The sequence below is a fragment of the Mustela erminea genome, chromosome 10 (genome assembly GCF_009829155.1).
Source record: "Mustela erminea isolate mMusErm1 chromosome 10, mMusErm1.Pri, whole genome shotgun sequence".
Taxonomy (NCBI): Eukaryota; Metazoa; Chordata; class Mammalia; order Carnivora; family Mustelidae; genus Mustela; species Mustela erminea.
Genome location: NC_045623.1, coordinates 88,913,014 through 88,937,672, shown reverse-complemented (window position 1 = coordinate 88,937,672; position 24,659 = coordinate 88,913,014). Strand labels below are relative to the sequence as shown.

General features: G+C 50.3%; 1 protein-coding gene across 1 annotated transcript; it reads left to right on the top strand.

The window, feature by feature from the left end:
* The first annotated feature begins 3,031 nt into the window (after nt 1-3,031).
* Nucleotides 3,032-20,935, top strand: SESN2 (sestrin 2). Its single transcript, XM_032302530.1, has 10 exons — nt 3,032-3,508; nt 10,590-10,655; nt 11,918-12,115; nt 12,653-12,835; nt 12,943-13,155; nt 13,703-13,853; nt 14,338-14,456; nt 14,818-15,008; nt 18,334-18,478; nt 19,059-20,935. The coding sequence occupies exons 1-10, from the start codon at nt 3,416-3,418 to the stop codon at nt 19,143-19,145; spliced, it is 1,446 nt and encodes a 481-aa protein (XP_032158421.1). The 5' UTR covers nt 3,032-3,415; the 3' UTR covers nt 19,146-20,935.
* Nucleotides 20,936-24,659: the final 3,724 nt, after the last annotated feature.

Genomic DNA, 24,659 nt, shown 5'->3' with positions numbered 1-24,659 from the left:
TGGGGCTGGTTCAGTGATTCATTTTTTCACTGGATTCTTTTGCTCAAATTTCAGTTGCTCTAGCCACTTTCAGATGGTGACTTGGCTTTTCATGGAGGCTGTCCTGTAAAGAGGGGTGTGTTGGCCCACCAACTACAGGCCACTTGACAATTATATTTGTCACTCTCAATTACTATATTGTAATTCCACTTTTTGCATTCTTCCCTTGTGCCAGCCTGCTTCTTACAATTCAGGTCCTTCTCTCGTCCTTGGTGTGTGTAGTTTTTGCTTTGGAGTCATTTCTTCCTGGGTTTGAAATCCTTACTTGACACATTATTAAGCTATCCTGGCCAACAAACCTCTTGAGCCTCAATTTCCTCATCTGTCAAATGGGCATAAAGCACACCTCACCAGGCTGTGGTCAGAGTTACATGAAATAATAGATGTATCCTGGACTGTTGTTGGAGCCCAGTAAATGGTAGTATCTGTACCTCTTCCTTGGAGATTGGGTCACAGAAGCGCATCAAATTGAGAATATCAGTATCCTTTGTGTTTCCTTTTCACAAAATCACTAACTTGGTATGTGAAGTCATGGGAATGATTTAGTGGCTCCCTTGAAGATTCTAAGGGGCTATTCCATGGAGTCATTCATTTATTAATTCAAAAATATTTGCTGAGGACCCACTGCCTGCTAATGGGGGATACAAAGGCAGTTAGACACTGCCTCAAAGGAGCTCTGGCAGAGCCTGGTGCAGTCAAAAGAAGATATGGTACAACGTTGACATGAAGCTCTACCTTTCTGAGCTCAAATTTCCACACTTTGCAAAAGTGATCAGTAACATATTCCATTGTCAGTTAGAAGGAAGGGGTAAGATACACCGAGATGATAACAAGGCTGCATCAAATTTGGAGATCAGTGGTATAAAGAGGTAGAGACAATGTGTTAAGGAGTGGAGGAGTGGAAGAGATCTTTTTCAGCTGAGCTGAAAAAGCAACCTTTCTGTAGGAAGTGGCATTTTGAAGGCTTCATTCAGGCCACAAACATGAAAGCATTGAATGCTGGGTAAGATTTCAGTGGGCAGAGATTTGCAGAAAGAACTACTGGAAGAAAGGTTTGAAGGCCAAACAAGAAACATGGATGTGGCGGGTGATAAGACTGGAAGGGTAGATTGAGGCAGATCTTGGCAGATGTAAATGTCAATCTAGAGGTTTGACCTTTATTTTGTAGCTGATGAAATTCCAGTAAAACTTTTTGATCTCAATATTGACATTACAGGGGCACCTGAGTGGCTCAGGCAATTGAGTGTCTGATTCTTGATTTTGGCTCAGGTCATGATCCCAGGGTTCTGAGATTGAGCCCTGAGTAGTCAGGCTCTGCACTCAGCAGGGAATCTGCTGGAGATTCTCTCTCCCACTCCCTCTGCTATTCCTCTCTCTCTCTAATCAATAAATAAATCTTTAAACATTGACATTACAGAGTAGATTTTAAACATGAAATCTGGGGGCACTTGAGTGGCTCAATTAGTTGGGTGTCTGACTCTTGATTTCAGCTCAGATCATGATCTCAGGGTTGTGGGATGGAGCCCCATATCAGGCCCCATGTTCGGCTCAGAGTCTCCTTGAGAGTCTCTCTGTCCCTCTGCCTCTTCCCCTCCCCCTGCTCATGCTCTCTCTCTCTCTCAAAATAAATAAAATCTTCAAATAAAAAGTGAAATCTGAGTCTGACATATGCTAACTTAGAGAGGAATTAAATTCAAGGAAAGATTCAGTCACCAAGTGCATATTATTAGCAGGATACCCTTGGCGACATAGGACAGAGACAAAGAGGTCAAGACACGGACTGTGCCCTAAAGGAGCTTATAATCAAGAGGGTCAGATAAGACATGTACACAGAAAATTACAATATAAAGTAGAGTGGGATACGTGTATGATAGAGCCCTAGCCCAAGTGCCTTTGATGCCCAGCAGAGGGTGAAATTCATTTCCCTCTTCCAAGAGCTGGAGGCAGGAGACCAAATCAGAGGGTCATCCTTGGAATGGTTAAGTCTAGTCTCAGAAAGCCTCAAGAGGGAAAACAGGAGGTCATCTAGCCCACCCAGGATTCTCTATCCAGGATAAACAGTGACTTTGAAATGGAAGCAAAAAGTGGAGGTCTGAAGAAAAACTGAAGGAAGAGACTGTGGGAAGGAGATGAATTCATTTTCAGGTGCTGAGGTGCTGGTGGAACAACTTACTCCCAGATGGAGCGCTGAAGGCCAGGAAGTGGATGAGATCAGGGAGGGCCAGAGTGTCTGGAGAGAGGAGGGATAAAAACAGAAACTGGGGAACACCCACGTTCTAGGGAGTCAGAGGAGGAGTGGCCAGAGAGAGAGAGAGAGAGATATGTGAGAAAAGACCCAGGAGAACACCTTGTCTCAAAGTTTCTAGAAAGGGAGTGGCAGGGATGGAAGACAAAACTGGAGGAGGCCCCTAGAAAGCAAACGAGAGGAAACTGCTACATGGGGATTGAGCTTAGGCATGGGGTTGCCAAGAAACTTTCGATGAATGGCTTTTCCAGGGACTCCACCATTAAGATGGATTCCCCGTGCCTGGTACATTTTAAGGTGGAGCTCTCCCGGAGGCCAGGGGGACAAGGCTGTGCCCTTTAATCTCCAAAGATCTGGGGTTCAGCTCTGTAATTAGCACCAGCTCTCCTAACCCTAACCAGTCCCTGCAGGAACTGAAAAGCTGAAGAACGTACTTGGGAGGGATTTCACACCCGGCTCACCGGCCCAGCCCGGTGAAGTCCCGTTTCATCACGCAGCCCTAATGACTCTCTTGGCTGTCACTCTCGGCTGATATTGCCAACAATCTGACTAACCCCTTTTGCAAAAGTTTGCAGCATTCATCCGGGGCTGACTACAGCTCCCAGAGTTCCCGGGCGCTTCCCGGTGCCGATTGGCCGAGCCGTCGGCTCCAGGGGACCGTGTCGCCCCCGCCTCCCCGGGAAACAGGCATCTGATTGGCTGCGGCGCGGGGCTTTTGTGTCCCCGCCCTCCCCCGGGGACCGCAGCAGGCTGAGCGGCGCTGCTAGTGTCAGAGCCCGGCGAGCGCTGGCAGTTCCGCGGCGGGGATGCTGAAGAGCGCTGGTTTGGCGAGCAGCTGTGGCCACTGCGGACTTCCGAGGCACTCCGCGCCGTGAAAACCCCTGGGCCGAGGCCAATCCCAGGCTCCCGAAGCCATTCACCGTTCTAGAAGCCGACGGAGGGGAGAGTCCGGCGGAGGAGCTGCTGTCCGCGGATTCTGGGCTTTCGGAGGGTTCTGGAACCCCAAGAGACACCCCGGGGCTCTAGAACCTCCCCAGCGGCCCCCAGTCCCCGCTTCCTGTGTGCGTCCGTCCCAAATCCCCTCGGGTGCACGGGTCACCGGCGAGCCGTGGCCGGATCCTGGCACACACCATGATCGTTGCAGACTCCGAGTGCCGCGCAGAGCTGAAGGGCTACCTGCCGTTCGCCCCGAGCGGCGGCGGCGGCGGCCCCGGGGCCGGAGAGGTAAGCAGCGGCCGAGCGACGCCACTCTTCCTTTGAGCCCCGAGCTGCAGCCGAGCTTCGGGCTGTCCCGAGCTGAGTCTATGCGCACCCCCCACCCCTCCATAACGCCCCGGGCTCGACGAGGGGGAGCGGAGCGCGTAACCTAGGAATGGGGTTGCATCAACCGGCTGTTTCGGCCCTCTCCGCCCCCTCCCCCCGGGGCTGTGGAACCTTCCCTGGCTCCCTCGGACTCCTGGCCAATAAGAGGGGAGCCTTCTCGAGGTTATCCTGGGTTTGGGCTCTTGACGGGAGAATCTTCAAGTCCAGGCAAATTCCGGCGGCTGCGGCCCGACCACTCCTCCTCCCCGCCCCCTTCCGCGGATTCCCTTCCTCTAGGCTGGGGCTGGCGCGCGGAGGGCTCTTTCTAGGATACGTTTCCATTGCAGTCTCCCAGTGCAGGCATTGAGTCACCTGGGACGTGCCAGGGAAGGTCGACCTCGACCCCCACCCACACCTGCACCCCCGATTTGGAGCAGGGGAGCGCGGGCGTTCCGGGGCCTTGGCTGGCTGCGGGGTGCGCGGCGGCGGCGGAAACTGGGGGATAAGGGGAGAAACTCTGGGCGCGGCCCGCGCGTATTAGGCTGCGCCCTACTAAGTGGTCTGAGGTCGCAAAAGTTTGTTTCGCAGGGACTCTTCGCAGTGAAGCTAGGAATGGGCTGGGCCTAATCTGACACACCTCCTGCTCCCCCACCCCACCCCCGACACATCTATCTTACCATTTCTTAAGCACCTACCAGATGCTGGTCTCCGGGTTTTGCCTTTTCCGAGTCCTCAGGACTAAACTAGCAAAATAGGAGCTACGCTGTGGCCTCGTTTTCCAGGATGAGGAAGTTGAGGCCCAGGAGGGGTTGTGGAGAGACTTCCTTCACTAGTCCCACCAAGTAGCTCATTCTTTGGCCTGGGCTTCTCTAGGATTCCCTAGGGTGCTTGGCACTACAGAGAGTTTTGCTTGTTTTACTTTCCAGTCCTGGAGCTTGGAGCAAGTGTATTGCTGGGCCTGGGAGTACGACAAGTGCTAGTCCTTAACTGTGTGACCCTGGGAAAATCGCTGCCTTCTCTGAGCCACTTGGTTTCTAGGAGGTCTTACCTCCAGTGGTGGATGGTTCGTGTCCTGGGTTTTCTGTGAGCTTGTTTATCCTTCCCCATCATGTTTTTAAGATTTTTTAATACTTTAAAAAAATATATTTTATTTATTTATTTGTCAGAGAGAGAGAGATCACAAGCAGGCAGGCAGAGAGAGAGGGGGAAGCAGGCTCCCCGCTTAGCAGAGAGCCCAATGCAGGGCTTGATCCCAGGACTCTGACATAATGACCTGAGCCACCCAGGCACCCCTTCCAGAACGTCATGGTTTGAGAACTCAAGGTGGGAGGAATGAAACCCACTCCTGTATTTCTCTGCCCCGTGGCACCCAGTCACTTTACTCGGAGTCCATTTCTTTCTGGTGGGGGCTAGGGGGGACTCCTATTATCACTGAGGATCCCTGCCCCTAGAGGGGAGGTGCTGGGTTCATATCCCAGTCCTCCCATTCACTTGCTGTGTAACCTGACCCAAGTGATCGTTTCTCCCGTCTGCAGTTTCTTCCCGTGGATATTTGATAGCATCTCTGAGGATTGTTGGGAGAAATGACAGAATACAAGCAAAAGCTAAAGCACAGTGCCTGAAACACAGTAACTGAGTCGAAGATGCTGGGTATCATTAGAATGTGGTCATTTCCCTTTCCCCAGAGTGTGTTACAATGGGGTGCCTGAACCTGTCCCTCTTGCCTGAGGGGAGAGTTGGCCCATCCCTCTCTGGGAAGTGGCCTGGGGAGAAGAGATGCCCCAGGTGGTCTGGGCAGGCTCTAAGGGAGTGGCCTTTAGATGGAAGCCACCTGTCAGCAAGGGAAAGATGGTGATATCTGAACACTTTCCGCATAACTCTTCTCTCAAGAAAAAGAGGTCCTTGGCAAGATGCCTGCTTTATGCAGAATCGTTAGAAGACAGTAGGGCACTGAACTTAACAGAGCCTGATGCCCAAGGGACACCCAGATAAATAGACCCCTTAAGTCCCATCACTTCACCACATGCCCTTAACCTAAAGGGGTCAAGACCTGCAGACTCCAGGACTTCACTCTAGGACTGGTAGTATGTATTTAGAGCCCTATTGGGCTCTAGAATCACTTCCTCAAACATCACTTCCTCAGGGAAGCTTTCCCTCCCTCACCCGATAAGTCCTTCTACATACCTTACTTCAGTCCCTCTTCTCAGAGGCTGGAGCGTTAATCCCAATTATAATGTAACAGTCATGTGATCAGCATTTTGCGTGTCTCCTGTGCTAGACTAGAAACACTCTGTAGGTCACATCCCCAGCATGGTTCTTTGCCCCTACTAAATGCTCCTCTTAACCCCCTTTTGGCTTAACTGACCCTCGTGACCTGTGAGTGCTTCAAAGTCAGATATGAGCTGTGCACGTCTGGAGCAGGACTCCAAAAGAGCCTCAGTGAGCTGTCTCTGAAGAAGGAAAAATAAGCCCCGTTTCCCTCAGGGTAGTTGTGAGAAATCAGCCAGATCCTCTGTGTAAAAGCACTTAGCCTAGGGCCCGGCCCTTGGCACTGATCATACCCTCTCCTTCCAAGGCTGGAGGTAGCAGGCTGCTTGGGCTACGGGGTCTCCCTCTCCTGTGTAAACTCAGGCAGGTACTTGAGTTCTGCAGACAGCTGCCCGAGGAGTGGGGTGCTGGAAGTCTCTGCTCCTTCCCAGCTGGCAGTGGGACTTCATAGGTGTGTGTAGCTGAGTCCTGGGATGGGGGTTGCAGGCTCTGGATAGGATACCAAGAATAAAGTCTGGGGCTGCTCCAAGAGACTGTTGTGGGTGGTGGACAGAAACCTTGGAAGCCAAACCGAACCAAGTTCACATCTCAGGCTGGCCACTTGTCGGCTGGTGCTTAACCTTTGGACTCTTAATCCTTCTGTGGGTGCAACAGAGTCCCCCACCCCCCACCCCAAAACTGATGAAGAGTAGATGGAACCCGTGTGCAGATGCCCGAGCTAATATAAAAGATAACATTGAGCGAGTGTCTAAATTAGGCGCCAGGCACTGAGCTTGAAGGGTGATTATCCTCTTTTTACAACTTGCCTGAAGCCTTCCCTGCTCAGTGCCCCCGAGAGCACTGTCTGACTTCAGTGTTACTGAAGATCCAGTGTGTGCCCTCCAAGGGAGAAAAAACCCAGTATCCAGGTGCTGTGACCGGGAGTTGTGGATCCCCGGGAACATGGGCAGGGAGGAGGAGCTTCTCCTGGTAAACCGCAGGTGCAAAGCCTGACTTGACCCCTCTGAGAAGTAATCATCATCCTTAGAATGGGAGCCCTAGGAGGAGGAGTCGAGCCTACATCGAAGGGCAGGTGAAATGCCTGGCTGATGGTAATCAGTGGTGCTACCTACCATTGGCTGTCATGACTTCCAACCCCAGGAAATAGGAGAGGGCTGATTTGGAGTCATCATCTCTTGGCAGCAGGACCCTGTCCTGTGCTTCCCCTAAAGTTCTGGGTGTCAGGGTCAGAGAAGCTTTCAGGGTATTGGAGCTCTGGATTGGAATCTATGTGGTCTTGCTTTCAGGATTTTGTATTTTCTGTTCCCTTCGGCTGGAATGCTGGCCCCCTAGATCTTTATGGGCCCTGCTGCCTTCTCATCAACTCATTTAGATATTTGATATTTAGATATCAACGCAAAGATTACCTCCCCTGTAGCTTTCCCTGTCTCCTCAGACTAATATATGGTACACCTCCACCCCATCATACACTCTCTCGTTGCTCTATTTCATTTACTTTATTCAATCTGTGCTTTGAAACCCTACTCATCATCTGTCAGTCTCCTTTAGATCATAAATTCTCTGAAAGCTGAGACTGTCTTTTCATTCCTGTTCTCTAGCTGCCTGCATTGTAGTCATCAAAAATATTTGTTGAATGAACAAATTAATTCTGGTTCCACCTGGAAAGCACTTAGCACGGTGACTTACACTTGAGAAAATGATCGATAAAGGGTGGGAAACAGTGGCCCTCCACCCTGGCTATAAATGATGCTGGACCCCACCCAGTTAAATTAGAATTGCTGGAGGTGGGACCTTGGCACTGGCATCTTTTTAAAAGCTTCTCAAAGGGGTTTTGTGCTGCTCCTGCTGAAAAGCCCTTGTTTGAAATTACAAGGAGGTGGAGGTTAACGATTGCCAACTACTGACTTTTATTAAGTGTTCTGGCAACAGAGGTACTGAGGTAATGGCTATGGGGCATTATCTCATTAAATCCTCATGACTGCCCAGTGAAAGTGGGTACTATTATTCCCATTATTTGGTAGGGAAACTATAGACTCCATAGGTAGCGGATAATAGGTATGGAGTTAACCCATGGGCCCAGGTATCCCAGACCAAGAGCCTGTATCTTTTCTTTTTTTTTTTTTTTTAAGATTTTATTTATTTGCCAGAGATAGAGAGAGAGAGTACACACAAGCAGGCAGAGAGGCAGGCAGAGGTAGCGAGAGAAGCAGGCTCCCTGCCGAGCAAGGAGCCCGATGCGGGACTCGATCCCAGGACCTTGGGATCATGACCTGAGCCACCCAGGCGTCCGGAGCCTGTATCTTTTAAATGTACTCCACAATCATCATCATGGCTGTTACCATCATCGCCATCATCATCATCAGGACTGAACATGGTGGGTCCAGACCTATCACCTGGAGTCCCACAGGTATCAGTTCCTTGCCTTGACCAGTCCTGAGGCAAGTTTTAAAGTATGAAGGGGTTCCCAAGGCTGTTCCCTGTACCTCACCAGTACCCTGGGGGGGTCCTCCAACCCCCCCACCCCAGCTGTCTCCTGCCCTCCCCAGGCTGTGGTTTTCTATCTGTCCTCAGGTCCCCTGAGGGAGAGGTCTGGGTTGTGGAGTCAGCAGTCCTTATCTCCCACTAGACAGAGCTGTTAACCTTTTTTTCTTTGGTGAGGGAGGAGGGACACTGAATGAGTACTTGGAGATTGCTGGGATTTCTGTGCTGGACTTGGACCAGCCAGCCCTGGTAGCACCCAGAAGTGTGGGCTGAAAGGGGCCTGAGCAATTAGCCCAGCTGCCTTCTCTGTCCAAGATTAAGGCCCAGAGAGTCTAGGACACTTTCTCAAAGTCACACAGCAAGTTAGTAGTAGAATTGATACCAGGACCTGGGACTTCCAGATCCCTTTGTTCTTTCTGTGTGGTCTTTGAGAGTCCCAGAGTTCTGCCTCCCTCCGGGGTCTTTTGGCCTGGTGAGAAGGAAGGTTCGATTATAATCTTTAGCCTCTGGAGACCTGGAGATGGATACTCAGTCTGGTTTCCAATGAGGAGGGGAGAGTTAGGGGGACACTCTCTGTGTTCAGTGAAGGTGTGACTCTGGTTTGGGTAAGCTGTTTCTGAGGCCAGTACTGAGAGCCCCCTTCCCAGTTAACCAAAACAAATGAATAAATAAAACATCCTCTCTGAACCCCACTTATCCGACTAGGAGCAGATTTAGTGAGTACGTGACTGATGGTTTCCAAAGAGGCATTAGAATAGTTGTACCAGCAGCCTTCTGTGCCCTGCTTTGAATCCCTCTACTCCGCTCGGCTTTCTCTGCTTTCTCATACCAACCCTCACAGGTTGGTATGAATGACCTGGCCCCACTCTCCACAAAACGTGACCTGGCAGTAGGGAGACCTGAATCAGACAATCGCAAGACAATGTTTTCAGAAGCAAAAGCACCAGGAATTGTAGGGTCACAGCCTAGGGTCAGAAGAAGGTTTCCAGACCCTGGAAGACTGAGTTAGTTTTGCAAAAGGAATGACCAGTGGGAGCACAGTAGGCCTGAAACTCTCATTTTCTTGGAAGGTTATAGGAGCTAGAGGCAGGGTTTTAAGCCGGTTGCTCAAATTTGCACTTAAGAAATATTCCTTTGGCTGCAGAAAGTTTGCCCTCCTAGAAACCACTAGTGTCATGGACTCACTGCATGGGCTCCTTGTTCTAGAGGTGTCGCTCAGGCAGGATGTTTTCTTTATTCATTAATTTGGGAGAGTATCAGTAGGAGAGGGCAGGGCAGTGGTGGCAGGGAGACCATGGGTGAGGCTGTTGGCTGTTGGCTGCGGGGTGAGGGTGGGGTCCAGACAAGAGATGGTTATAGTCTATGAGGTGCTGGTGGTGGGAGGGATGGAGACGTGACCACAGAAAACAGCTGGGGCTTCGATTAGGATCCATAGGAATCTAAGGTGCTTGCTAATCTGGCTACAGGATGCAAAATGAGGGGGTTTCTTGGGATCTCCAGGGCTTCTCAAAGGGTGGCCTCCTAAAGATGTGCACCATGGTGGCTGTATATTTCCCTTCCCCACACCCCTCCCACCCAAAACTGGGGCTCCCAGTTCCAGAAGAACTCAGCCTGTGGGGTGAGCCTTCTTGCTTACCCTTTCTCCACCTGCCAGCAGGTGGTTATCTCCCACCTGACTCCTTCATGCAGGGTGCACCAAAAGGGTGGTTTTAAAAGCTCGGCGTGAGGGCACCTGGGTGGCTCAGTGTGTTAACCCTCTGCCTTTGGCTCGGGTCATGATCTCAGGGTCTGGGGATATCAAGCCCCAAATCAAGCTCTCTGCTCATCGGGGAGCCTACTTCCCTCTCTCTCTGCCTGCTTCTCTGTCTACTTGTGATCTCTCTCTCTCTCTCTCTCTGTCAAATAAATAAAATCTTTAAAAACAACAACAAAGGGCGCCTGGGTGGCTCAGAGGGTTAAGCCTCTGCCTTCGGCTCAGGTCATGATCTCAGGGTCCTGGGATCGAGTCCCGCATCGGGCTCTCTGCTCAGCAGGGAGCCTGCTTCCTCCTCTCTCTCTCTCTGCCTGCCTCTCTGCCTGCTTGTGATCTCTGTCTGTCAAATAAATAAATAAAATCTTAAAAAAAAAAAAAAAAAAAAAACAACAACAAAAAAAGCTCAGCATGGCCTGTTGCGTAGAAGAAGAAAGCTGAAGAGAGAACTCTACTCCTAGTCCTCCCTTCTACCTCCAGTAATTGTGATGTGATTCCTTCTAGGAGCAGAGGGAAAGCCGGGCTCGGCGAGGTCCCCGAGGGCCCAGTGCCTTCATCCCGGTAGAGGAGGTAAGCGTGGAGGGGGTAAGGACTTCTTGGTTCTTGGGAAGAAAGGACATGGGACACTGTGTGGGTGGAGGTCTTTTCCTGTCTCTTGAAATAGTAGCTTCAGGTTCCTGACTCATTTAACCCACAAACAGCTCTCTGAAGTACGCGTATCAGACGTTGCTGGGAAGAAACAGGCTCAAAGAGATAATGTGATAATGACGCAGCTAGGTAACGACAAACTTTTTTGATTCCCCAGAGCGAGGCCTATTCTTTAAAAAGACAGAACTGTCTATATTAACTGTTCCTCCTTGACTATATATATATGACATTTTTTTCTCAACTTGAAGAGTAATATTATATTCATTATAAGAAAAATTTTAATGCCTCAGAAAGCTCTAGTCTCCTGTAATCTTGCCTCCCACAGAGGTAGTCATGTTCCTTAACATTTATCACTGTTTCTTGGACTTCTTGTCATACGGAACCAAGGTCATGGTTTACAACATTTGGGGAGGAGGGGGTTATTGCTGTATTCTTTATTTTTGTCACTTAATACAAGAGATACCTTTCATCCATTGAGTCAGATCATTCATTCATTTATTTAACAGATATCTGTTGAATGATTAATCTGTGTCAGGCACTGTTGTAGGTGTTGGGGATACAGCAGAGAACAAGTCAGACAAAAATCCTTGCCGTCAGCTGACGTTCTAGGATGGGGTTGATGGTGGCAGGGACACCTTTGAAATACATTCCCAGGAAAATTCTAAAAATAAGTTTCCTCCTATTTCTTTGGCCTTCGGTGAACAAAAATAAATGTTTTGTTTTGTCATCCTGTTTGCTCTCCTAAATGTGTAGCCAGGTAGTTAATGAGCTGTTAACAAATGTCTAACCTACCCCCTCCCCCCCTTCCCTCTCCACCCTTGGTAAATGGAAAGCAAACAACCACCTGCTGATTATTTGTATCTAGCCCAGAATTTTCAACTCAAGTATTGTTCTCGTATTTTATTTTTTCATTTGTAAATAATCGGTCCTCTTTTATAATGGAGGAAATAAATGGGCCTTTTTGGCAATCTGGATTTGAATCCACGTTCTGTCATTTGCTAGATCTGTAACCTGAGCAAGGAAATCACTTAATGAATTATCTTTTCTTCCCCTGTTTTCCTTTTTTTTGGACATGGTGGTCATTTTGGGTTTCTTGGCTTTTACAGTCCCAACACAATGAGTGCGTTGGTCTCTTTGGTGCGGAGAGCGGGCCGGGAACCCACCCTCTCGCCTTGGTTTGGCAGGTCCTTCAGGAGGGACCAGAGAGCCTGGAGCAGCACCTGAGGCTTGAGGCACTGATGTCCTTGGGGCGGGTGGACAACCTGGCTGTGGTGATGGGCCTGCACCCTGACTACCTTACCTGCTTCTGGCGCCTGCACTACCTCCTGCTGCACACAGATGGGCCTCTCGCCAGCTCCTGGCGCCACTACATTGCCATCATGGTAAGCCTGTCGGAGCCCAGCCCTTGTACAGTTGGCCACGTGGGGGGATTTGGTCTTTAGGTCTCTTTGCTGGGCGCTTCTTGAACCCATTTCAGAGGCTGGGAGGAGAGGCTGCCCAGAGCTGAGGAAAGCCCTAACTATCTGATCATCCACAGAATTCTGGATTCTGAAGAGAGGCTTTTTTTTTTTTTTTTTTTTTTTTTTTTTTTTTTTAAATTAAGTAGGCTCCACACCCGGGATGGAGCCCAGTGCGGGGCTTGAACTCACGACCCTGAGATAGATCAAGACCTGAGCAGATATCGAGAGTTGGATGCTTAATCAACAGAGTCACCTGGGTGCCCCAGAGAGAGGCATTTTAGTCAGAATCAGAAAACTGAGGCATGAAAGAGTCAGGTGACCTGCCCACGGGAGGACAGCACACTAGTGCAGCTGGGGTTAGGACCTAAGTGTCCTGCCTCCTTGGCAATAGTGAGGCCCGCCATTCCTCCCTCCATGGGGTATCCACCCCGAACAAGGCTCTGTCCACCCTTTCCACAGGCTGCTGCCCGCCACCAGTGTTCCTACTTGGTGGGTTCCCACATGGCCGAGTTTCTGCAGACTGGCGGTGATCCTGAGTGGCTGCTTGGTCTCCACCGGGCCCCCGAGAAGCTACGCAAGCTCAGTGAGATCAACAAGTTGCTGGCACACCGGCCGTGGCTCATCACCAAGGAGCACATCCAGGTGCCGTGGGCAGAGAGGCACAGGGAGCACAAGGGCCGGGCTGGGGCATGTCAGGCAGTCAGCCCAGGGCCAGGCATTGAGCAAGTCTGCGCTTCTTTCCTCTCCAGGCCTTGCTGAAGACAAGCGAGCACAGCTGGTCTCTAGCCGAGCTCATCCAGGCCCTGGTCCTGCTCACCCACTGCCACTCACTGGCCTCCTTCGTGTTTGGCTGTGGCATCCTCCCTGAGGGGGACTCCGAAGGCAGCCCTGCCCCCCAGGCACCTTCACCCCCCAGTGAGCAGAGCAGCCCCCCCAGCAGGGACCCACTGAACAGCTCTGGGGTAAGTGATGGGTCCAGGTCTTGTGGGGAGAGGAAGCTCGCGTGGCCTCTGGTCCTCGGATGGAAGCCACTGCTTCCCTGTCTCACACTGAGGGACCTCAGAAAAGTTAGTTGACTTTGAGACTCTGTTTCCTCATCTGTGAAATGAGGCTAAAGACCCCTACTTCGCAGCGGTGGTGAGGAGTAAATGGTGGATCCCTCAGCATGTTGTGTCAGAGGCTTAACGTCTCCTGGGTATTAGCCCTTTACAGATACAAAGTTTGCCTCTTACTCTATAAAGTGGCCTTGTTTGTTTTAATATAAATTTATAGATACTTTAACAATCCCTTTCCTGTGCAGGAAGTTGATGCTTAGAGAAGACAGGCCTGTCCCATAGCTTTTTAAACTTTGCTTTAGAAGACACAGGCCTCACGAGCCGCCCAGCTCCATGGCTGCCTCAGGAGGCAGTAGGCCTTTGCAATCACTCAGGAAGGCCTGGCTTGTGGGAAGGATGTGTGGGGTTTCCTGGGGCTGAGGAGTAAACGGTCGCTGCTGGGTCCCTCCTCCAGGGCTTTGAGGCTGCCCGGGACGTGGAAGCTTTGATGGAACGCATGAGGCAGCTGCAAGAGAGCCTGTTACGGGATGAGGGAGCATCCCAGGAGGAGATGGAGAGCCGCTTTGAGCTGGAGAAGTCAGAGAGCCTTCTGGTGACTCCCTCAGGTACAGGATCGTAGGCATCCCAGGTCCAGGGTCTTCCCCTTCTGACACCATCTCTGCTGGGGAGTAGGCAGCTCCGTGCATGGCAACGCTTGTATTTTGAAGGCGGCCATGTCTCAACCACTTCTTCTAAGAGGTTCCGAGCGTGGGCTTTAGGGTCAGATCTGGGTGAGAATGGTGACCTGTCAGCCCTTCTAGCAGTGTGACCCCCTGATAAGTTACTTCCCGTCTCAGGGCCTCCGTCTCCTCCCATGTGAAGGATTGGTTTGTGAGGTAAATGGGACAATGGAAGCAAAGCTCTTAGCACAGAGTAAATGGCTTCACAAATGACTAGGGTTGCCAGAGTTGCTGTTCCTATTACCAGGGGCCTCATCCCCCAGGTCCATGGGCCTGCCTCAGCTCCCTCCAGCCACCAGTGATTAATCACGAGTAGGTACCCTGTACTCCATGCCTTGGCCTCACTGTGGCCTCTCTCTGACATCCTTAGCTGACATCCTGGAGCCCTCTCCACACCCAGACATGCTGTGCTTTGTGGAGGACCCCACGTTTGGATATGAGGACTTCACCCGGCGAGGGGCTGAGGCGCCCCCCACCTTCCGTGCCCAGGTAGGCCCTCTGGGCTCTTCTTGGTATCACTCTGGGTTTACAAACAAGCAGGGGCTGGATGGGTGGAGTGGTTGGAGAGTCAGGCACCTTCTCCTTCAAGATTCCATGAGGGAAACAGAAGACCCTAGATCATGACAGGGCCCATCTCTGCCCTAAGCTCAGGGGATCCTGATCACAGGGAGAAGACCATCACCAAGGTGGATTCTCCATGGCTTCTTAGGCCCAAACCAAGCAGCAGGTTAGATTTGTGGGGCGGGAAAGGGACGTTATAGAGAGCAAAGTTGTGCTCCAGAGGATGGGGTCTGTGTGGCCAGACTTGGGCCCCCGAGATTACTCCCTGACCCCTTTCCACATTTCTCAGGATTACACCTGGGAAGACCATGGCTATTCATTGATCCAGCGGCTTTACCCGGAGGGTGGGCAGCTGCTGGATGAGAAATTCCAGGCAGCCTACAGCCTCACCTACAACACCATTGCCATGCACAGTGGGGTGGACACGTCCGTGCTCCGCAGGGCCATCTGGAATTACATCCACTGTGTGTTCGGTATCAGGTGAGCTCACGGCCCCTCATCCAGCGCATGTGCACAAGTCCTCAGGCTGAGCTCAAGAGCTTCATTCCTTTTCTATTTTGTTCTTTCATTTTCCCTTCCTCTTGCCTATACTGTTTTTCTTTGTTTTTTTTTTGTTTTTTTTTTTTTTGCCTATACTGTTTTTCAAAGCAAATTTATTTCATTGCCGATTATAAATAATACTACATGTGTGGACTGTTTGAAGCTTGGAGATGAAACTCTTTAATCCCACCCCCTAGAGTGAGAGAGAGAGGGAAGGGAGAGTGTATTTCCATTCCAAATGGGACTTCTTCTCTTACAGTAAATAAAGACAACATAAATGCACGTCGGTAGGAGACTTTAAATAACGTTATATCCACCCAGTGAAGAAGTATACAGCTATTACAAATTATAATAATGGTCTCTTTATATTGCTATGGGAAATTGTTCAAAATGTGTTGAGAAGAAAGAAAGCTGGTTACCAACCAGAATCTTCCTTTTGTTTCCCTCTTTTTTTTTTTTTTGCTAAAAATGTGTGCGTACATGGAAAATGTGTGGAAGGCTACACACTAAAATGTTAATTAATAATGGCTGTCTCTGGATAGTGTGTGATTAATTACATTTTCATTTCATTACCTAAGTGTTTCCTGATTTTGTTTTTAGAGGTTATTTATTTGACAGAGAGATCACAAGTAGGCAGAGAGGCAGGCAGACGGTAAAGGGGAAGCAGGCCCCCTACTGAGTAGAGAGCCCCACGCAGGCTTAACCCACTGAGCCACCCAGGCGCCCCACGTTTCCTGAGTTTTTAAGTAGATTTTTTAAATTGATGGAATCATGCTTGATATATTCTACAACTGGCTTTTTTTCACCTAATAATCTGTTATGAACTGCCTTCCTTGTCAGGATGAATAGATATTTTTATGCCTTTTTTTTTTAAGATTTTATTTATTTATTTTAGAGAGGGAGTGAACAAGAGAGAGCACGAGCAGGGGGGAGGGCAGGGGCAGAGAAAGAAGTAAGTTTCCCACTGAGCAGGGAACCTGATGTGGGATTCATTCCCAGGAGCCCGGGGTCATGACCTGAGTCGAAGGCAGTTGCTTAACCAACTGAGCCACCCAGGTACCCCTCCTTTATGCTTTTTAACCACTGTGTGGTGTTCCGTTATGGATGTAGCCTAACTCAACCACTTTCCAGTTATAACTAGTTAACTGTTTTTCATTATTAAAAACATCATGTGCACTGACTAGCCTCACACTAAGTCCTTGTAGATGAGCTCTAGGTGTGAAATTACTTGTCAAGAATATACACAGACCAATTTTTTAAAAATTTTTTAAATTTATTTTTTGGAGGGCAGGGAAGGGGAGAAAGAGAACTTTAAGCAGGCACCATGCCCAGTGTGAGCCCAACCTGGGGCTCTGTCCCACAACACTGAAATCATAACATGAGCTAAAATCAAGAGTCAGAGGCTTAATTGACTGAGCCACCCAGGCACCGCCCCCCCAATTTTATTTGTTTATTTATTTAAGTAGGCTCCATGCCCAGGGTGGAGCCCAATGCAGGGCTTGAACCCCCAATCCCGAGATCAAGACATGAGCTGAGATCAAGAGTCGGACGCTTAACCAACTGAGCCACCGAGGTGCCCCCAGAACGATATATATTTTTTTTTAATTTGAAGAAATCTCACTCTGATAACATTGTGGGAAATTCAAAGAATTAAGGAACCAAAAAAAACCTTTCCCCAAATTCAGCTACTTCACAACCACATCCACATCCTGTGACATTCTTTCTCGGTTGCTTTTCTTCTTTCTAATGTAGTTGCTTTGTGTAGTTGGAGTTATAATGGTTATTGCATTTTTTAAAATGTATGTTTGATGTTTCTAAAGAGAAACAACTAGATTTATAGTAAATCTAGAAAACAGAAACAACAGGGGTGCCTGGGTGGCTCAGTGGGTTGAGCCTCTGCCTTCAGCTCAGGTCATGATCCTGGGGTCCTGGAATTGAGTCCTGCATCGGGCTCTCTGCTCAGCGGGGAGCCTGCTTCCCCCCTATCTCCCTCTGCCTGCCTTTCTGCTAATTGTGGTTTCTTTGTCAAATAAATAAATAAAATCTTTTAAAATCAAAAGAAAAAAAAGGAAACAGAAATAACAAGAAAAAGAAATAGAAATCATCCATGATCCTGCCTACTCTTATTATTGTCAAGTAGTTCTCTCCTGTCTTTTTTCCACAAACAAATAACCAAAAAAGACATAATTTTACAGACATAGGATTTTTCTCCCTCCTCATTTCACTTATTTTACTCATGTAATCAAATGTGGGCATATTTTAATGAACACATGATCTGGCTTTTCTCATTTAATGGCTTATTCCAAGCATCAAAAAAGTCTGAAATTTTTAGAAAGGTCCATGTTCCCTGTGGAAAAATGTGTGTTTATGTATTCCTAGCTGTAAATTCTGTTTCACTGAGTAGATTCAGTTGTGCTTAATTGAGTGTCCTCTTGCTGATCATTGACAGTTTTCCAGTCCTGGGGAGTTGGAGGAGGGACGGGCATCTTAGAATGTGGCCCAGGCTGTTTCTGCCCAGCTCACAGGTCAGGGTCTCCCCCGCCCCACATTCTCCGACATGGTCCTCACTCCTATGCCATTGTCTACTAAATCTGTCCTGCAGTTTTCTACCAATCTTCTCCATCCACACAGATCTCTGATGACTCACTGGCTTACTGGGCTGGAGAGTGACAAAGTGGCTTCTAGACTTGTCACCAACTTGCTCTCTGACTTAGAACAAGTTAATTACCTTCTCTAGGTCTTAGTTTGCCCATCCATGAAATGAGTACCACTTCTTTTTCTCTTTCTCTCTTCCTTCTCCAGGGAAATCCTTTGTACTGTCCCGTCCATGGCCTTTCCTATAGTGAATATGACCTTGGAGCTGGGCAGAGCTGGGTTTGAAATCCATTCCCAGGACAAATGACTTCACTTCTCTGAGTCTCCCTTTCAGCTATAAAATGGGCCCGATAAAAGCGGTGTATTATTATGTATAATAGTTCTGTATACAGCATATCTAGTATTTCTGAGGATTCTCTGAGTATGCGTCCATATAGCACACGGCTCCTACTCAATACAGCAGCTCATTCTCGACATTCTTTGGAGTGGTCCCCGGCCAGTCTAGTGGCGTGCGATGTATGACATCAGCTATTTTTCTAAGAGGAACCAAGCTCCTTCTTGCTTCCTACTTTCTGCTTTTTCTTGCCACACTCTGTTCCTCCTTCTCTAGGGTGGGGGTAGGGGAGAGGAGTCACTTGGAGAGTGATGCTCTCGGGGCCTTTCCATCCAGATATGATGACTATGACTACGGGGAGGTAAACCAGCTCCTGGAACGGAACCTCAAGGTCTATATCAAGACCGTGGCCTGCTACCCCGAGAAGACCACGCGAAGAATGTACAACCTCTTCTGGAGACACTTCCGCCACTCAGAGAAGGTACGGTGTGTTGGGTGGGGGTTGGGGGTGGTCAGGACCCGATGTGGGAACCCAGACTGAGCCTTCTGCTGCTTTGGATGCCTGGGTGTACCGTCCTGGCTTCAAGTCCTACTCCACTGTGTGGTTTCTCACTCCATTTACGCACCTGTAAAATGGGACTGTGCCTCACGGGGTCCTCAGCGGTAGCCGGGAGGACCTGGGTTCAAATCCAAACTGTATCACTCAGTAGCATGGTGACCTTGGGCCGGTCACTTTGCCCCCCTAAGCTTGTTATCTTTACCGTGAGAGCAAACACTGCCTGCATGTCGGGGTTGCTGTGAGGGTGGGATGAGAACATGAGTGCCCAGGGCCAGCTCTTGTTTTTCATTCTGTGAGGTAAAGAGATGAGTCAGGCTGGGGATGAATGGGCTGGAAATTCCTCCGCTGCCATTGTAGCAATGTGCCCAGAGCCTTAGGAACCATCAGGGTGTCTATATGGAGGAGAAGGAAAGGCGAGTGGTCCAGGCACGTGGCAGTCTGGGAAGGTTGGGGATGGCCAGGAGTGACATCAGTTGCCCACAGGTCCTTGTCTGTGCCCCAGGTCCACGTGAACTTGCTGCTCCTGGAGGCCCGCATGCAGGCTGCCCTGCTCTACGCCCTCCGCGCCATCACCCGCTACATGACCTGACTGCGAGCAGGATCTGCACCCCGAGCAGCTGCCCCTGGGGGCATCCTCCTCCCTGCAAGGACTTCTCTGTCTGGAGACTGACCCGATCCCTTTCTGTCCCAGGCCCTCCCACCCCACTCTGGAGGTGGGCCTGTGTACGACGTGCAGCCCCTGAGCCGTACCCTCCCTTTCTCTCACTGGAATGGACAGGATCGTTGCACTGACTCTGGGATCACAGTTCTACCCTTGGGAGCTGGAAGGGGACTAGCGGATCCCCAGGGACCATGCCCTTCTTCCTGCCCCTGACCCCAGAGGCAGAGGGCACAGGAAGGGAAATGAGCTGAGCTCAGATGCATGTACCCAGCAGGCTGGGCCGCAGGCATCACCAGTCCTGTGGCCTTCCTGGCCTGGGAAGTCTCTGGCTGGGCCAAAGAGGAGAGGGACTAGTACCTCCAGGGACTGACACTCCAAGCAGCTTTGCCTTTCCTCCTCCTCCCTTGCTCCCGATCTCGAAACCTCCTCCTTGCCGTTCACCCGTCAATGTGAAAGTCAGTGTCACAGCGGGACTGTGTGTTCCGCTCCCCAAAAGCCTGTTCTGACAGGCAGTCTGAACACCCCTTTACCCGGGTGGCCCTAACCCTGGTTTAGCACCTTTGACCTTTGACCTCCCCTTCACCCTCTTACCCATTTCCCCCCCTGCCTGCTGGTGGGAGGCCTCAGAAGAGAGACCAAGCCCCTCAAAAAAGTAGATTATCTCTAGAGAGTTTGGGGTGTCTGTGTGTCCCTTTGCCTTCCGAAGAGAAGGGAGTATTACCAGTGCTCTATTTCTGGCTCTTTCTGGGGGAGGTTCTTCGGGACCTCACCTCGATAGCCACAGAGGAGAGGAGGACAGGGCGAAATCTGTTCTCCCCAGAACCGCGCCAGCCCTGCAGAGGCCGGCACCCCACTCTTCTGCCTCCCACAGCGCTGCCACAGACCTTGTCCACCAAGTGAGCCTTTCTGGGTGGCTTCAGGGTCAGAGTCAGGAGATCCCAAGGTTCTTGTCTGGGTCCTGCCCAAACTGGCCAGCTGACCGTGGCTACATTGCCAAACCTCTTCGACCTCCGCACAGATAGTTGCGAACAGGGGGCCGGGATTCTCTGTGATGTCTGAGTCTACTCTGGGCTGCTCAGGGCAACCTGCCAGCAGCAAACTGTAAATCTTGCAGAATCTCAAGAGGCCTCTGGGGATAGCCTGGCCTTGCAGGCAGTCTCCCCCAGCCGCCTTCCTAGGACAAACCCCCGACACCAACCCCCAACCCCCATCCCCTTTTCCATCCCTGCCTTGATTTTAGGTGGATTGCTTGGAGGCAGAAGCAGCCAAGGACCGATCCCAGGCACTTTTCTGTAGCAAATAAGCTGTGAATGATGATGTCCCTTGCCCCTCTTCTGACAGTATGTGCCTCCTCTCTGCCCAGTGGGGAGGTGACTGAAGAAAGGCAGGGGACATGCTGCTGCTGCTGCTTCTGTACCCTCCTCTCTGGAGAGGGGTAGGAGAGGAGCCTGGTCAGTGTGCCACATTTCACACCCATGCAGGCATGGGGAAGCAACCGGCACCCCCTGTGGGCCTCAGAGCCCTCCCTGCAGTGAACCTGGGCAGGAGGGAAGAGGCCCCAGCATTGGGGTTTGGAGTCTAGAAGGGACATGATGACTCTGTAAATGTCCCCCGGGGTGGGTCGGGAGGGGGATCTAGTGTTCAAGTGCAGAAATCTTTGGCTTTGCTACCAGTTCTGTATGATGAAAAATAAAAGTTCACCGAGGTTTTGTTTTGTACTTCTTGTCATCGGCTGTTTTTCCATTTGCAAGGGTCATGGTTCATCTCTTAGCATCAGCAGGGAGCTGGGGTTGCATCACGGACCTGACCTCAGCTACCCTACCCTGCTGGGCACTTGTGTCCAATGACTGCAGCTCTGGGAGTGGTTGGCATTAGAAGTCTATTCTGACCCATGGATGCCCAGCCCACCACTCATCTGTGGCTGGTCCAGCATTGCGGAGAAATAACGGCCATGTTAGTTTTCTCACTAAGCCTGGCCTTGGGCTGGGTATTTGGAGGCCATTTTTCTGAAACTGCAAGAGAATTTAGACCCAGGGGTATAAAGTGAAGTTGCTGAGGCCACATAGGTCTTCATTGGTGGAGCCGGGATTCCAACCAGGGAATCAGCATTTCAACTTGTTGCTTTTCCCGCTATGGGGCTCCCCTGTTGCAGAGGGAGGCTTTTGAGAATCTCTGGGAACCCAGCCTGTCCCTTGCCCAACCCCTTCCCTGCTTCTCATCACTTCTTCAGCACCAAGGAGACAGAACCAGCTGAGAAGGGTTAAATGGGATCTCCTCATTGTACCAACTCCATTTAGTAACTGTGTGATCTTGGTCAAGCTTCTCTGGGCACTGGGAACTCTAGTAAACATATCAGGGAAACCACATTATGACTAAGAACCAAGACCTCTTCTGTTGGCCACCCACTTCCTCTAAACACTGCTGTCAAAAAATGAAAACTGGGTCTCCTCCAGGAAGCCTCCCCTGATTAACTCCATGTTTCCTTTCCCTTTACCCTCTTCATTTTTTGTGGTGTTCTATCTGCTTGTTCTTCCTTCTAAAGTCTTTTGAGAGGATGTGAGAGAACAAACCAGACTGGAATAGAAAACTTGGATTCTGGTCCTGACTTAGCCACTTACTACCCCTGGATTAGGGGAGAGGGTTGATGAGTTTCACTGGGCCTCAAATTTCCTCTGCCACAAAAATAGAGGCAATATGTCTTCGGTTCTCCAGGTTGCATTACTGAATGACTTTTGCCAAATGTTTTTATTTTTAAAAATTTTTTTTAAAGATTTTATTTATTTGAGGGGCGCCTGGGTGGCTCAGTGGTTTGGGCTGCTGCCTTCGGCTCGGGTCATGATCTCAGGGTCCTGGGATCGAGCCCCGCATCGGGCTCCCTGCTCCGCAGGAAGCCTGCTTCCCTCTCTCTCTCTCTCTCTCTCTGCCTGCCTCTCTGCCTACTTGTGATCTCTGTCTGTCAAATAAATAAATAAAATCTTAAAAAAAAAAAAAAGATTTTATTTATTTGAGAGAGAGAGCATGCAGACGAGCAGAGGGAAAGGCAGAGAGAGAAGCAAACTCCTTACTGAGCAGGGAGCCCAATGCAGGACTTGATCCCAGGACCCAGGGATCATGGCCTGAACCAATGGCAGACCCTTAACTGACTGAGCCACGCAGGCACCCTTGCCAAATGTTTTCAAATTTAATATCTCAATCTTCACAACCCAGTGAGAAAGGAGTGGTGTTCCCATTGCGGGAACAGATGTGGAAAAGGAATGTCAAGTGAAAGTCTACGGGACACCAACTTAACAGTTACACCCAGGTTCAAATTCCAGCTTTGATTTTTAATGTCTGTCTCAACCGTAAACAAATTAGTTCAGTTCTCAATACTTATGGGCACAGGAGGGTTGTGTGGATTAAATAATGAAAAACACCCAGCACCGTGTAGGTGCCTGGCACTTAGCACCAGGGGGCCATTCTGTATTGAGATAACTGCTCAACATAACCCAACCTAGTATTTGAACCCTTGTCAGTCTGATTCTAGATCCTTGTTTTTCCCGCCCCCACCAACTCCCTAGGCCCTCAATCTGCAGGGGTTTTTTAAGTATGTTCGAATTAATTTGCATGTGGAATTAAAAACTCTGGGCTTCAGGTTGGATCAAATTAATCTGTTTTAGGCTTCTGCATCTTGTGATCCAAGACCCAGACACACCTGTCCAGGTTGGAGTATGTTCAAGATTGCTTGGGGCTCGAGTCTATGTTTGGCTTTTGAAGTCCTGCTGGGACTGAGGACTGCTGATAATGGGTAGAGGGAAGAGCTGGGTGAGTGCACTCCAGCGGTTCTCAACATTCACCAGAGCCCTGGGACAGGTGGCATGAAGTGGTTCTCCAACGTTTTGCAACTTGGAACCTCCCAGAGGACCATGTTTGGAGGCAGAGCTGAGACATTTGCAGCTTGAGCAACTTTCCCCTTATTCTGATGCTGGGAGCATCCTTTCATTCAACAGATCTTGTGCCCTATTACGTAAATGTGCTGGACATAGAGCAGCGAACAAGACAGGCATGGTTCCTGCCCTTTGGGAATTTATTGTCCCAAAGAAGAGACAGATTGGATTAGTACACAACTAATTATTTAAATTCTAATTGTGATCAGCGCCTCAAAGGAGAAACAGGAGGTGTTATAGGAGCCTTTATAAACCAGCAGCAGAACTTCTTCTTCCAAGGAAACATGCTGGACCTTCGCAGAATCCAAAACACAGCCAAGAAGAGCCGTTTCTCACCCACTGCACCTTCTCGGAACCCGAGGGCTGCATGGAGCGGTTAGAAAACTGCTAATCGACACTCCTGCTAATGGTTGCTGCAGTGTGTGGCCCAGACCACGGCCCTGGTTTCATTGTGTACCCCCACCCCATTGCTGCAGGATCTCTGTGGGGTCCCTCTCTGGGAACCGCCCTAGACTGAAGGGAACGACCTCACTGATGGTTCCAGCCCTGCCAGGCTGTCCAGTCAGCCTCCCATGACCAGTGGACAGGAGAGGGGTGTACAAAGGCCTGGCCACATGCCTCCATTTGAAACTACTCTGAATGACTGTCCCAGCTTTGGGGCTCCCTTTATGAGGCCAGCGCTGACGCTGTGCCCCAGCCCGACCCATGCCGCCTGCTTTTGATCCCTAATAAACCTCCTGCGTGCAAATTTCCACCTGCCAGTCTGTCCGCTTGCCGGCTCCACCTACAGAGCAGGGAGGGGAGACAACCTGAACCTTCAGATCCTTGTCGTGGTGTGTCACCACCCTGTGTCAGTCCCACCACTTCCTGTCTCGACCTTCTCTTCCTGAGGTTGGAGGCAACAGCTGCAGCGTGAAAGGGCCAGAATACGTGTTCACGCCCATCCCCTCTCCCACAGCTGGAGACCTTGGGCCAGTCACTTCCCGTCTGTGGGGAGAAGGTTAAGGACACTGCCTAAGCACCCCATCTTCTCCACGTCTGCCCCGCTCCTGAGAGAAGCCACAGCTTGGTTGGTGATTGCGAGATTCTTAGCCCTCACGTCTGAATCACCTCTGACCGCTGCTGGGGTCGGGGGCGGTGCGTGGTGGGGACCCTGCCCTTCTGTCCCAGTTCTGCACATCTGAGCTCATACTTCAAGGAGGAGCCAGGCCAACGTTATGAAGGGTTGACTTTGTTCCAGACACTACCGGATGGTGGCTGTGCCCACGAACGAGACAGATGCAGTCTTGGACCTCGGGTGCCTCTAAGTCCAGTGGAAAAGACAAATATCACACAAGAGTTTGTGATGAGTTTGGAGGGAAGAGAAAATTGCAGGGAGTGTGAGAGAGGATGCCGTGGGACGGCCACACTCGCAGCAGCGCCCAGGGAAGTACCCTGGACTTGGCGGGTAAGGAAGGGCTGGCCAAAGAGGGGAGGCGAGAGAGGAGAGTGGTGCCAAGGTTTCTGGCAGAGGAAGCAG